At 47.2% G+C, this 12,435-nt stretch overlaps 1 protein-coding gene across 16 annotated transcripts in view; it reads left to right on the top strand.

Moving 5' to 3' along the window:
* Positions 1 to 12,435, top strand: part of KMT2D (lysine methyltransferase 2D) — a 107,206-nt gene that overhangs the window by 37,535 nt on the left and 57,236 nt on the right. For 15 of the 16 annotated variants that reach the window (XM_083727289.1, XM_083727281.1, XM_083727290.1 and 12 more), the window contains 10 exons: positions 4 to 117; positions 1,382 to 1,492; positions 2,263 to 2,367; positions 3,447 to 3,628; positions 5,952 to 6,116; positions 6,358 to 6,467; positions 8,867 to 8,914; positions 9,182 to 9,421; positions 11,290 to 11,436; positions 11,525 to 11,641. In XM_083727289.1, the coding sequence (XP_083583415.1) occupies positions 4 to 117; positions 1,382 to 1,492; positions 2,263 to 2,367; positions 3,447 to 3,628; positions 5,952 to 6,116; positions 6,358 to 6,467; positions 8,867 to 8,914; positions 9,182 to 9,421; positions 11,290 to 11,436; positions 11,525 to 11,641 (1,339 nt within the window). The remainder of the gene's footprint in view (positions 1 to 3; positions 118 to 1,381; positions 1,493 to 2,262; positions 2,368 to 3,446; positions 3,629 to 5,951; positions 6,117 to 6,357; positions 6,468 to 8,866; positions 8,915 to 9,181; positions 9,422 to 11,289; positions 11,437 to 11,524; positions 11,642 to 12,435) is intronic. The other variant, XM_083727285.1, reaches the window with a different exon arrangement.

Consider the following 12,435-nt stretch of genomic DNA (forward strand, 5'->3'; position numbering starts at 1 on the left):
TAGGGTCGCAGCAGCAGTTTTCCCGGGAGGAGACGGCCTCGGGGAGGGTCCCACACAGGCCGAGGGCGGGGCCGATCACGGTTGAAATCCACCACTTCTTCCATCGAGACATTGGCGGTAGGGGCAGCTTTAGCAGGCAGGAGAACGCTCGGGGAGCGGGAGGGGAAGGGGCTCGAGTGGTTTGCCCTCCTCCCCAGGGCAGGAGAAGCCATAGCGGCGGTACGTAGGGAGGTTGGCCTCTAGAGCTGGGCGATAGATCGGTATCATCATCCAAATCCAGTTTGAAGTCCATATCGAGGCATCATTTTCATCCTTTTAGACCTGGCGATATATCACGAATCATGATGTGTGTTAGGGCTGGGTGATAATAGCGTTCAAAACTGGTTTGAAGTCCATGTTGTGATACTGGTTTCATAATTTTTGACCTGGCAGTGTATCATGAATTTCGCGTGTGCGTTTGTGTGCTATTAAAAATCACGATGTGGGAAAAACCACGAAGCCAGCCATAGCTCCATCCTTATTTCAGACATTGTGATATATCAGCATATCACAATGTTTAGCTGGTGATATATTGCAGTGTCGAAAACCAGGCCCTGCTGTTCGCCTCTGCATAGTTCCATCCTTATTTCAGATATTGTGATATAGCGATATATCACAATTGTTTAGCTGGTGATATATTGCAATGCTGGAAACCAGATATCGCCCAGTCCTATTGGCCTCCCCAAAGGCGGCATTTCAGGCAGCGGATAGCCCCCCCCCCCCCCCGTTTGGATAGATGCGTGGTTCTGGTCTCAAGACGAGAGCACCCCCTTTCCTGCAGCTCCCAGTTAGTGCACCTTGGCTGGGGCCGTATCCTTATCCATAGTGCTTGGAGGCAGTGGGTCCGACCTTCCCCTCCCCTCCCTTTCATTTGAATGGATTGTCGAATCGTTCCCTCACGACGTAGGCTTGCCATATTCTATCAGTGATGGGGCTTCTCTCCCTTTAAGTGCTTCAAAGCGGGGCATTGTTCAGCAGATGTAGTTTTCCCTCTTGCCGCGACGCTGAGAAGCTGCACCTGTGGAATCTCTGCCTTCCTCTGTGCTCTTAAAAGGGTAGGAATTCTGTCCCTTTTGGAGCATGGTCGACCTACCAGGAATTATTAGCCAGTGGGGATATTTGTGGGTGGTGGGGCATATAAACGGGAGGGCTGGGGGTTATACACAGAATCTGGCAAGGGGACTGTAGGCCTTCTCCCCTGCAGCACGGGCAGCGATTCAAGGGTGTAGCTGGTAGGCTGAGGAGACTGTAGCTTTGTGCGTCTGCATTTCCCCCTCTTGTGTGTCGGGAGCAGCGAAAGACGGCAGTTTCACCTCGTCCCTTTGGTCCCTTCCCTTCCAAGCTCGCTGATATCGACAGCTCCCCGAGCAAGGAGGATGATGACGATGACGACGACACGATGCAGAACACGGTGGTGCTCTTCTCCAACACGGACAAGTTTGTGCTGATGCAGGTGGGTACAGACACGAGGGCGGCAAACGTCTGACAGTTTTCTGATTGCACCAATTTCAATGGATGTGAGCGGTGAGTTTCTCCTGGAGCAGCTAGTTGGGGCTTGCAAAGAGCGTAGACTTTGGGCTGTCCCACAGCCAGGTGCATCTGTTGACTGGTTCCTAGCCGCCCCAAGAGGATAACAGTTTGCCTTTCTAGCTGAAACTCTGGCTCCTTCTAATAAGAAGCCCCACAGACAGCTGTAGCTCAAGGATGGGGGCACAGTGGGTGTTGTTGAACTACAACACCCATCACCCCAAATGTTTGGTTGGAGTCAAGCGAGATCTGGGGGTTGCCCAGCCCTGCTGTAGCTGGTAGCACCCAGCTGAAGTCAACAATGGGGTACATCTTTGAAACCTAGATTTCACCTAGTATGGATAGGCCTTGAACTTGCTTATTGCTGAAAGTCCTGTGGCTCAGGTGTGTTACACCTTTTGCCAAGATTCCTTTTGGTGGATAGCTGCGAACAATAAGCTTTATTCCTTTTGCCCCGGCTGGGAGCTTGCAAATTCATTAAAATTATTCAGTCACTTTAAAAGAAAAGGAAAGCTAAGAGTGTTTATAAAGTATCGGTTAGCAGCCTTAGATTACTTCTTTTAGGGAGGGGGGCGAATTGTGGTTGCATGTTACCTTGCATCTGTAGAACGGTTGGAATATTTATATTAAAAAATGGAGGTTGTTTCTCTGAGGCATTGCAAGGCCTCTTTTAACATGCCTCTCCCTCCTTGACAGGATATGTGTGTGGTGTGTGGTAGCTTTGGCCGTGGTGCTGAGGGCCACCTCCTGGCGTGCTCCCAGTGCTCTCAATGTTACCATCCTTACTGCGTCAACAGCAAGGTAAGGCCTGCTCTGTGTGAGGGAGCACCCCCTCTCCCCATTATTATTTTTAAAATAATGATTCCTCTCTTAAAGGACCCACGGCTTCTCACCGTGCTCAATTCTTGAGCTAAATATGTCCCGTGTTGCCTGATAATCTGATAATCTAATCTAATAGAGTGTGACACTCCTAATTTAGATGTTAGTGGAATTTGGTGGGGCGGACCCATCTGAGAGGCTTGGCTTTTGTTTCTTTCCTTTCAAGTGGTTGGGGGGGTCATTGAATATGTGTGCATAGGGACAACAGTCATGCAGGAATGGGTGTAGGAAGGAAGTAGGAAGCTGAACCTGCAACTGTCCTGATCTATGAACACCCTGTTTTCTCTCCTGGGATCTGAAGTGTATGGAATCTGCAAAGTTTGGTTCCTGACAAGGAAACGGCAAGCTCTTATAGGTTAATTTACACAGGAGGAGGAGTTGTCATTTTGCCCTATTCTCAGCAACAACGAAAAAAGGGATGTGGATGCTGCTGTGGTCTAAACCACTGAGCCTTTTGGGCTTGCCAATCAGAAGGTCAATGGTTTGAATCCCTATGACGGTGTGAGCTCCCGTTGCTCTGTCCCAGCTCCTGCCAACCTAGCAGTTCAAAAGCACACCAGTGCAAGTAGATAGATAGGTACCACTGCGGTGGGAAGGTAAACGGCGTTTCCGTGTGCTCTGGCTTCCATGACAGTTCTCCGTGTGCCAGAAGCAGTTTAGTCATGCTGGCCACATGACCTGGAAAGCTGTCTGCGGACAAATGCCAGCTCCCTGGGCCTGAAAGCGAGATGAGCACCTCAACCCCATAGTCGCCTTTGACTGCACTTAACCGTCCAGCGGTCCTTTACCTTTACCCTATTCTCAGCAACCTTGCCCAGGTAGCAGGCCTGAGATTGACACTCCCGTAGGGGAGGCAGCTGTTCTAAAGAGCCATAGAGGAATCAGGCTTGACGAAGAAGGGTTGTGCACACAACCACAGCTCTCCTCGCATCTCCGTAAGCACTCAGGGCTCCCCCCCTTTTTTAAACATCTTTGTTCCTTCTTCCCCCCTTTTTAAAAAGATTACCAAGGTGATGCTGCTAAAGGGCTGGCGCTGCGTGGAATGCATTGTGTGCGAGGTTTGTGGCAAAGCGTCGGACCCGTCCCGCCTGCTGCTCTGCGATGATTGTGACATCAGCTACCACACGTATTGCCTGGACCCGCCTCTCAACACCGTGCCCAAGGGCGGCTGGAAGTGTAAATGGTGAGAGAGACGACATAAGACTGCTTTCAAGGGGCAGCGCCCTGTGTGCGGCAAAGAAAATCAAGAGAGCTGGCTCTCTTGTTTTCGACTTCTCATGTCGGAATGAATTCAATTCCCTGTATTTTGGCCATGCTGTTTTTGCTGCAGTTAAACAAATAACAGAAAAGAAGAGGCTCGGCACTGCCGTTTTGGTTTTGAACTCTGATGGTGTATCTAACAAATAATAATCTGACTGAGGGAATTACAGGAATGTGCAGTCCTTTTTTCCTGGGGGGACGCATACCCCTAAACATTTTGTGAATCTAAGTTTGTCCTCTTTGAGGGGCGGTATTTCAGTATGAGTAGGAAAATGAGAGTACCCCTAAACATTTTTTTTAAGAAAAAAAAAGCGCTGGGAATGTGACTTATGCTAAGCATAGGTTCTTTGAACAATTTTATATTGTAAGATGTTACACAGCAGATGTGACCTATTGATTTCTTTTTTTATATAAACATCTGAAATATTTATTAAACACATTTCACAAAATTTTACAACAATATACAGTGGTGCCTTGGGTTACATACGCTTCAGGTTACAGACTCCGCTAACCCAGAAATAGTACCTCAGGTTAAGAACTTTGCTTCAGGATGGGAACACAAATCACACAGAGGCGGTGCGGCAGCAGCTGGAAGCCCCATTAGCCAAAGTGGTGCTTCAGGTTAAGAACAGTTTCAGGTTAAGAACAGACCTCCGGAACGAATTAAGTACTTAACCCAAGGTACCACTGTTCTATATTACAATTTATATCTCGTCCCATATATATATATATTTTTAAAAAAGAATGCACTGGTTTTGTATTGGCTGCACTCGGTTGCAGTTCATGTGCTGGCACTTATCCGTAGAGCCCTAAATGGCATAGAGCCAAGATATTGGAAGGATGGCCTCTTTCCGAATGACCCTGCCCATAGATTGAGATCACCTTCTGAGGCCCTGCTGCATTCCTCACTGCTAAAAGGTTCGGTTGTGGGAACGCGAGACGCAGCCTTTTCTGTGGTTGCACCCAGGCTATGGAAATCCCTCCCAAAGGTGGTTAGGCTGGCCCTATCCCGGAAGACTTGCAAGCAGGCAGCAAAAAGACACTTTTTTAAAAAATAAAATTTTTATTAAGGTTTTTGCATTACAAAAAATAAAGAAAAAGAAAAAATACAAAATACAAAATAAAAATTGTTAAAAACAAAAAGACACTTGTTATCCTGCTTTGTTTTTAATCATTTTTGGTGTGAGGTTGAAGGTTTAAAACCCCACTCTTCTTGGTCTTTCAATCCTCTGTTTTACTTTTGTTATCGTTTAAGCTAGCTTTGTCCTATTTTCTGCCTCAGTGGCGTTGGTGTCCTTGTTAGAATCGAAAGGTCGTACAGAAACGTATTATTTAATAAATCAAAAGCAGGTTGTGCTCTTGCTCAAGGTAGAGTTGAATGTACAGTGGTACCTCGGGTTACATACGCTTCAGGTTACAGACTCCGCTAATACAGAAATACTGTAGTACCTCAGGTTAAGAACTTTGCTTCAGGATGAGAACAGAAATCGTGAGATAAAAAGAAAGGATTGTAAATTCTTTCAATATGCAGTGACAGCCACAAGAGTGTTACTGGCCCAAAAATGGAAACAACAGGAAATACCGACAGTGGAAGACTGGAGAATGACTATGCGGAGTTGGACAAATTGACAGGGAAGATTAGATATTTAAGAGACCAAAAGTTCACCGAGGACTGGGGGAAATTTGTGGAATATCTGGAAAATATAAGTGAGGGACAGATAACGCTAGAGGGATTTAAAGAAGCACTGTGAAAAATTAAGAAGTATTGTCTAAAGGGAATAGAAAGAAAGATATAAATAATGTCAATATAAACCTAAGGAATGCGTAATTTAAATAATGACTATGGATGATTTACGGAAAAGCTGAAGGAAGTCCAGAAAAAGAAGAATTTGTGAAAAATTCGATGTGAAATTAATACGTGTTTTTGTTTTTGTTGTAAACCAATAAAAATTATTATTAAAAAAAAGAGAACAGAAATCGTGCTCTGGTGGTGCAGCAGCAGCAGGAGGTCCCATTAGCTAAAGTGGTGCTTCAGGTTAAGAACAGTTTCAGGTTAAGAATAGGTCTCCGGAATGAATTAAGTACTTAACCCGAGGTACCACTGTATGTGATTATAGGTCACATTCAAGTTGAGTAATTCTGGCCTGCCGTTCCTAGGGCATCTGCGTTGTTTTTGGTTCGGGGCGGGGGGATAGATTGGATTGCAGAATCGGTGTTGATTCCTTGCCCCCACCCCTCTTTGACAGGTGCGTATGCTGCGTGCAGTGTGGGGCAGTCTCTCCTGGCTTCCACTGCGAATGGCAGAACAACTACACCCACTGTGCTCCCTGCGCCAGCCTTGTCACCTGCCCCATCTGCCATGTGAAGTATGTGGAGGACGACCTCTTGATCCAGTGCCAGCACTGTGAGAGGTAAGCCCCAGTTTTCCTTAACCCACCCGGTATTTCACTATTGGCCATTGTAATCTTCACGTCAACAGATGCAGGCAACGTTGGATACCGCCTGTAAGTGGCTGACTCTCCCCCTGTACATTTCCATCTTGCGGGGGGAGAGGGAGGGCAAGGTTTTGAGATGTCGGAGAATTCCCTTCCCCAGACTTAATCTGCAAACTCTCTCCGTATGTGCGTTGAAACCCTTTTGTGTGCTTCCCAGGTGGATGCATGCCGTGTGTGACAACCTATTCACAGAGGAAGAAGTCGAACAGGCAGCAGACGAAGGATTTGACTGTACCTCCTGCCAGCCCTATGTGGTCAAGCCCGTTGGTGAGTTCTGGACAGGTGTGAGACCTGCGAACCAAATTCATTTCAGAAAGATGCATCAGCAATTGCAACAGCAAGTCTCATTGCAGAAGCCTGCCCTGGTGTTATTTCCTCGCAGTTTTGAGTGCCAGGGTTTCAGACAGTGATCTTTTTATGCTTCCCCCTGGGGCTGGGCGACATATCAGTCAATTGCCCCAAACCAGTTTGAAGTCCGTATTATGATACCGGTTTTCATAGCTTTTGACCTGGCAACATATTGTGAATCCCGATGTGTCTTAGGGCTGGGCAATATATCATCCAAAACCGGTTTCACGTCCATATCGTGATATTGGTTCATAATTCTTGACCTGGCAACAGAACACGAATCATGCGCTGTGTGCTCCATGAAAAAAACACCATGTGGGGGAAAAGCATGAAGCCTTCCAGCGCTGTGGTCTAAACCACTGAGCCTCTTGGGCTTGCCGATCAGAAGGTCGGCGGTTCGAATCCCCGCGACGGGGTGAGCTCCCGTTGCTCTGTCCCTGCTCCTGCCAACCTAGCAGTTTGAAAGCATGTCAAAGTGCAAGTAGATAAATAGGTACCACTGCAGCGGGAAGGTAAATGGCGTTTCCATGCGCTCTGGCTTCTGTCACGGTGTTCCGTTGCACCAGAAGCAGTTTAGTCATTCCGGCCACATTACCCGGAAAGTTGTCTGTGGACAAACACCAGCTCCCTCGGCCTGAAAGTGAAATGAGCGCCGCAACCCCATAGTCGCCTGTGACTGGACTTAACCGTCCAGGGGTCTTTTACCTACATAGTACCACCCTAAACATTGTGATATATCAGTACATCACAATGTTTAGTTGGTGATATATCACGATGGGGAAAACCAGGTATCACCCAGCCCTACTTCCCACAATTCCTCCAGCATAGTGTTGCTGCAATGAATTGTGGGAAGCTGCCGCTCCTAGCTGCTACCACCTAGTGCGCATTAGTGTGCAGCCACTTCTGCTGTCCACCCTTACAGCTCTCAGATGACTAAAGCCATCAAGGGGCCCACTAACCCACCAAGGACACTGTGCCAGCGGGACCCTCAAATCCTGAGCTGGCTCAGGGGAGGATTCCATGATGTTCAAAATTTGAGAGGGCAGCTTAGGTCTACTTCCTTTCTGCTTCCCTTATGCATAATAATAATAATAATAATAATACAGGTTGAGTATTCCTGTGGTTCTATATCCTGAACCACACCACCCACACAGAAGAGGGATGTGTCGGAATACTTGATTTGCAGGTGTTCAGGAAATCTTTACGGGGAAAACACTTAAGGGTGCATAAAGACCCCAAACATCCCCGTAATCACTGAATGGCAAGGAATGTCGAGAAATAATAAAATGGACGACAGAGTGTGGGTTGAGGGAATAGAATGGAGAAGCTCAAAGAGGAGGACCATGAAACATAGATATATACAAAGGGAACATAGAACCATCTCTGTGTTTGGATAGGCTGCTTCCTAGTTTAGCAGTTTCCCAGCGTCATGGAAAAGAGAGCTGCCCTAGACAGCAGTTGAGGAAGCCAAGAATTGGATGTGGAATAGTGTAACCCGGGATTGTCAACCTGGTCTCTACCGCCCATTAGTGGTTGTTTCAGGAATCTAGGTGGGCAGTAGGGGGTTCTATGCTACAAGCTGAATCTTCCTTCCATCGAGCACTGGTGGACAGTAAGGAAATTTGACTACCCCTTGTATAACCTGTAGGCTTGCCCTCCAAATGTTGGTGTGCAAGAGATTCCCATTGTCAGTTAATGGTAGCTGCTTCTTTTGAAATGGAAATCGGAACAAGTAGATAAGCCATTGCTGCATGAGGACTGCAGCAATATATTTTGGGGTGGGTGGGTGTGAAACAGTGGAAGATACGTGGGGCAAAGGGGCTGAGGATGGCAGTCAGCTGGATGTGGTAGAGAGGTTTGTGGATATTATGGCGCAATGTAATACCACTGAGATTGCTTGGGGTTGGGTGTAGAAAAGATATGGCTGTATTTCAGGCGCATGGGGAATGCAGGTGAAGGAGCAGATTAAGGGTAAAAGGTTGAGTGAATAAATGATGCACTTTTTTTGGGGGGGTTATCCTATTATTATTATTTTCAATTTTATACATTTCAATAATTTTACAATCATTTCAGCATTTCAAAGCTCGACTTCCTTCCCCCTCTTTCTGCAGTTCCTTAAATAAATTTCCAACATTTTCTGTATATCCAAATTAACTTAATTTTCTCGTTTATCCATCTACTTTAAGTAGATACTCTTATAAAGAAAGAATTATGCGTCCTAAATGTTGTGGGAAGTACACACAGACACAAAATACTGAATACATACCCTTTCTAACATCCCTTTTTGGGGGTCTCTCTCTCTCTATCTCTATTTAAAGTTCCGGTCCCCCCTCCAGAAATTATTCCAGTGAAGATCAAGGAGCCAGGTAAGTTTCTTTCTCATTCGTGCTCTATAATCTCAGGCACTGCACCCAGATACCGTGCTGATCTTATTTCTGAGTCTGGAATAAATGTAGGATTGGGTCCTTCTGAATTACTGTGGGGGGGGGGGGTGTCAAAAAAGAAAAAGGGGGGTTATGTAGTAGATGAAAGGAGGGGAAGAAATTAATGCTCAGGCTGGTTCTCTACAAAGATGCATGGTGGCACCATGCTGGTTTGGCCCTGCCTGCCAAGTTTCACCCTCTCCCCCACAGAGCCCCAGTATTTTCGCTTTGAAGGCGTCTGGCTGACAGAGACGGGCATGGCGGTGTTGCGGAACTTGTCCTTGTCGCCACTGCACAAGCGCCGGCCGCGCAAGACCCCAACGACGCCAACAACGCCACGGCCACTGGGTGCGCTCAATGGCGAAGGTGTCCTGGATGGGGTTGACCCCTTGGGCCCCGAAGAGAAAAAGGAGGGCGACGTGGAGGGAGACGAGATCCTGAAAGCTGAAGGTTTGTTCCATCCCCACCACCTTCAAGGGAGTGTGGGGTAAAGTATTGTGGAGGGAAGTTCTTAATTGTTTGGTACTTTAGTCTGCCCAGAATGGCTGGGGCAACGCAGTGTGAGGCTTCAGGGAATTGACTTCCTCCCCCTTGGCAGTAGATAAGCAGAACAAAGGAAATTGAGTCTTCTTACCAGTTAGAATCTTTAATAACCCCAGCAAGAGACAACAGAACGCAACTCTCTACCATGGCAGTGCTCCCAATTAAGGTCACTCCCCTCTCCGTCCCTATTAATCTGCGTCACTCCTACGTCTTGTAACCTGAGTTTGTACCCTCTGTGCTTTCTGTTCTGCCACTTTCTCAGCTCTCCTTGACCTTGGGGAGAGTGGATGAATGCTTTCCAGAGACAGTGAATCTGTTAACTCTCTCTCTCTCCCCCAGTGTTTTTTCTGGTAGCTGTTCCCCATCCAGTATTTCCCAGCTTCTGCCTTCTGAACTATGCCCCTCTGCAAACCACTGTTCCAAATCTATACCGTCCTCCTGCTCATGGGAAGATGCAGGATTAGGATCAAGAGGAGGGGGTGACTCCCACCATTCTCCCTCAGTGCAGCCCTCCTCAGCATGGTCCCTGACACCCAGTCAGATGAGCGGCAAGCAAGCAAACAACAAAAACAAATATTGTTAATATTAATATTAAAGCTCCAGTATACTTATACTGCGAGGGACGCGGGTGGGGCTGTGGGTTAAACCACAGAGCCTAGGACTTGCTGATCAGAAGGTCGGTGCTTCAAATCCCCACAACGCGGTGAGTTCCTGTTCCTCAGTCCCAGCTCCTGCCAACCTAGCAGTTCAAAAGCACGTCAAAGTGCAAGTAGATAAATAGGTACCGCTCCGGCGGGAAGGTAAATGGTGTTTCCATGCGCTGCTCTGGTTTGCCAGAAGCGGCTTAGTCATGCTGGCCACATGACCCAGAAGCTGTAGGCCGGCTCCTTCGGCCAATAAAGCAAGATGAGCGCCACAACCCCAGAGTCGGCCACGACTGGACCTAATGGTCATGGGTCCCTTTACCTTTTATACCTATACTGCAGTACTGATTTGGATGACAATATAGTCAGTACTGCCAACCCTGGCTGGTGATACAAGTTAGAATGCGGTTCTCTGGGGGCTTGGGCTCTAAGTTACTTCCTCGCGCAATGAAGAACGGGCGCTCTCCAAACTGGTGGTTTTGGGGAGGTGGAATCTGGGTCTTATTACTGAGCCACAGTTCCTCCTCTTCCAAACTTGGTAAAAAAAAAACCCAACATGATAGATCAACGACTGCTTGTAATCTGTATTACGTAATCTCTTGAGAATTAATATGTTTATAGCTTAGTCATAATCTGGGAGACAGCACAGGTGTCCTGTTCCAGACATTGACTAGTGTGGGAAAGTTGTTGTTGTGATGGAGCGTATATGATGCAGAAATCTAGGTGATGGTCGTTAATTGTGGGGTAGAAGCAGATTTGGGGTGCCTTTGTAGATCAAGTTGTCCGAAGTCCCGTATTACAAGAAACTGATAGCCCAGAAGTGTTGCTTTTACGGACCTTGGAACTATTTGGGGAGGAATACAGGGGGAGACACTATCTGGTAACCTTCCACAAAGTGTTCCTGTGTTGGCAAGTTTTGTGTGTGTGTGTGTGTGTGTGTGTACATGTGCAAATGTATGTGAGAGTTCAGTTAGGTGCCTGTGCACAACATACAAAGGCGCATGCGTGATGGAACAGAAGGGAGGACTGGTGCTCGTGCGGAATCATATTCCATGGGGAAAATTATACTGAGGTTCCTTTTGCTAAGGAATATTGCATTCACCCATATTCTCATTCCTTGTCCGCTTGCAGTCAGCGTCGAACACATGGAGTGCGAGATCAAATTGGAAGCCCCTGCTACCCCGGAGAGGGAAGCTGCAGCCGAGGCCGATTTGGCGAAGGGTCTTCTGGAAGACTCTGAGGAGGTTAAGAAGCGGAAGCGGAAGCCATATCGCCCAGGTGAGTGTTGTGTGCCTGGGCCAGGCCCACGGAGGAGAAATGGTCCCTTCTCATCTTGTTGACTCATCTCTCCCCTGCCCTGGGACAGGTATCGGAGGGTTCATGGTTCGGCAGCGGAAATCCCACACCCGCTTGAAAAAGGGCTCGGCCGCCTTGGCAGAAGCCTCTCGTGAGTCAACAGGAGCTGAGGGGCATCCAGAGGAGGGTAAGGGCATTGCTTGTATATGTTGTTCCCCTGTATTCATTGTGGCGCTGTGGGTTAAACCACAGAGCCTAGGGCTTGCTGATCAGAAGATCAGCGGTTCGAATCCCGTTGAGCTCCCGTTGCTTGGTCCCTGCTCCTGCCAACCTAGCAGTTCAAAAGCATGTCAAAGTGCAAGTAGATCAACAGGTACCGCTCTGGCGGAAAGGTAGACGGCGTTTCTGTGCGCTGCTCTGGTTTGCCAGAAGCGGTTTAGTCATGTTGGCCACATGACCCAGAAAACAGCTGTATGCCGGCTCCCTCAGCCAATAAAGCGAGATGAGCGTCACAACCCCATCTCTGATGAGCCCCATCCAGCAGCTGTCAGGGATGATGGGGGTTGATCTATTTTTTAAAAAAATCATTTTTTAATTAGTTTTACATAAAGATTGTACATACAAAACAAAACAACAACAAAAACCAGGAAAAGGTTTTCTTGAACCTTCAGACCTCCCTCCCTCCATCCCTCCATAGGTTCTGTTTCTAAATTTTATTCCCATATCTTTTACTGTAGTCTGTCTATTGTATATCCATCATATCCAGAGTTCATGTTACTTTACAAGTGCAGTCATATTCCTGCCAATGATTTCAACTGCTTACAGTGGCCTCTCGGATATGTTAAAAAGTTATTCCAGTCTTGGTTTTCCTGGTTTCTGATATTTCCCGTCAGACTTGCCATTTCAGCATATTCCATCAGTTTGGTCTGCCATTCTTCTGTGGTCGGTACTTTTTCTTTTTTCCATCTCTGGGCTAAAAGC

This window comes from Podarcis gaigeae (assembly GCF_964106915.1).
Source record: "Podarcis gaigeae genome assembly, chromosome: 2".
In the NCBI taxonomy this organism is placed as follows: Eukaryota; Metazoa; Chordata; class Lepidosauria; order Squamata; family Lacertidae; genus Podarcis; species Podarcis gaigeae.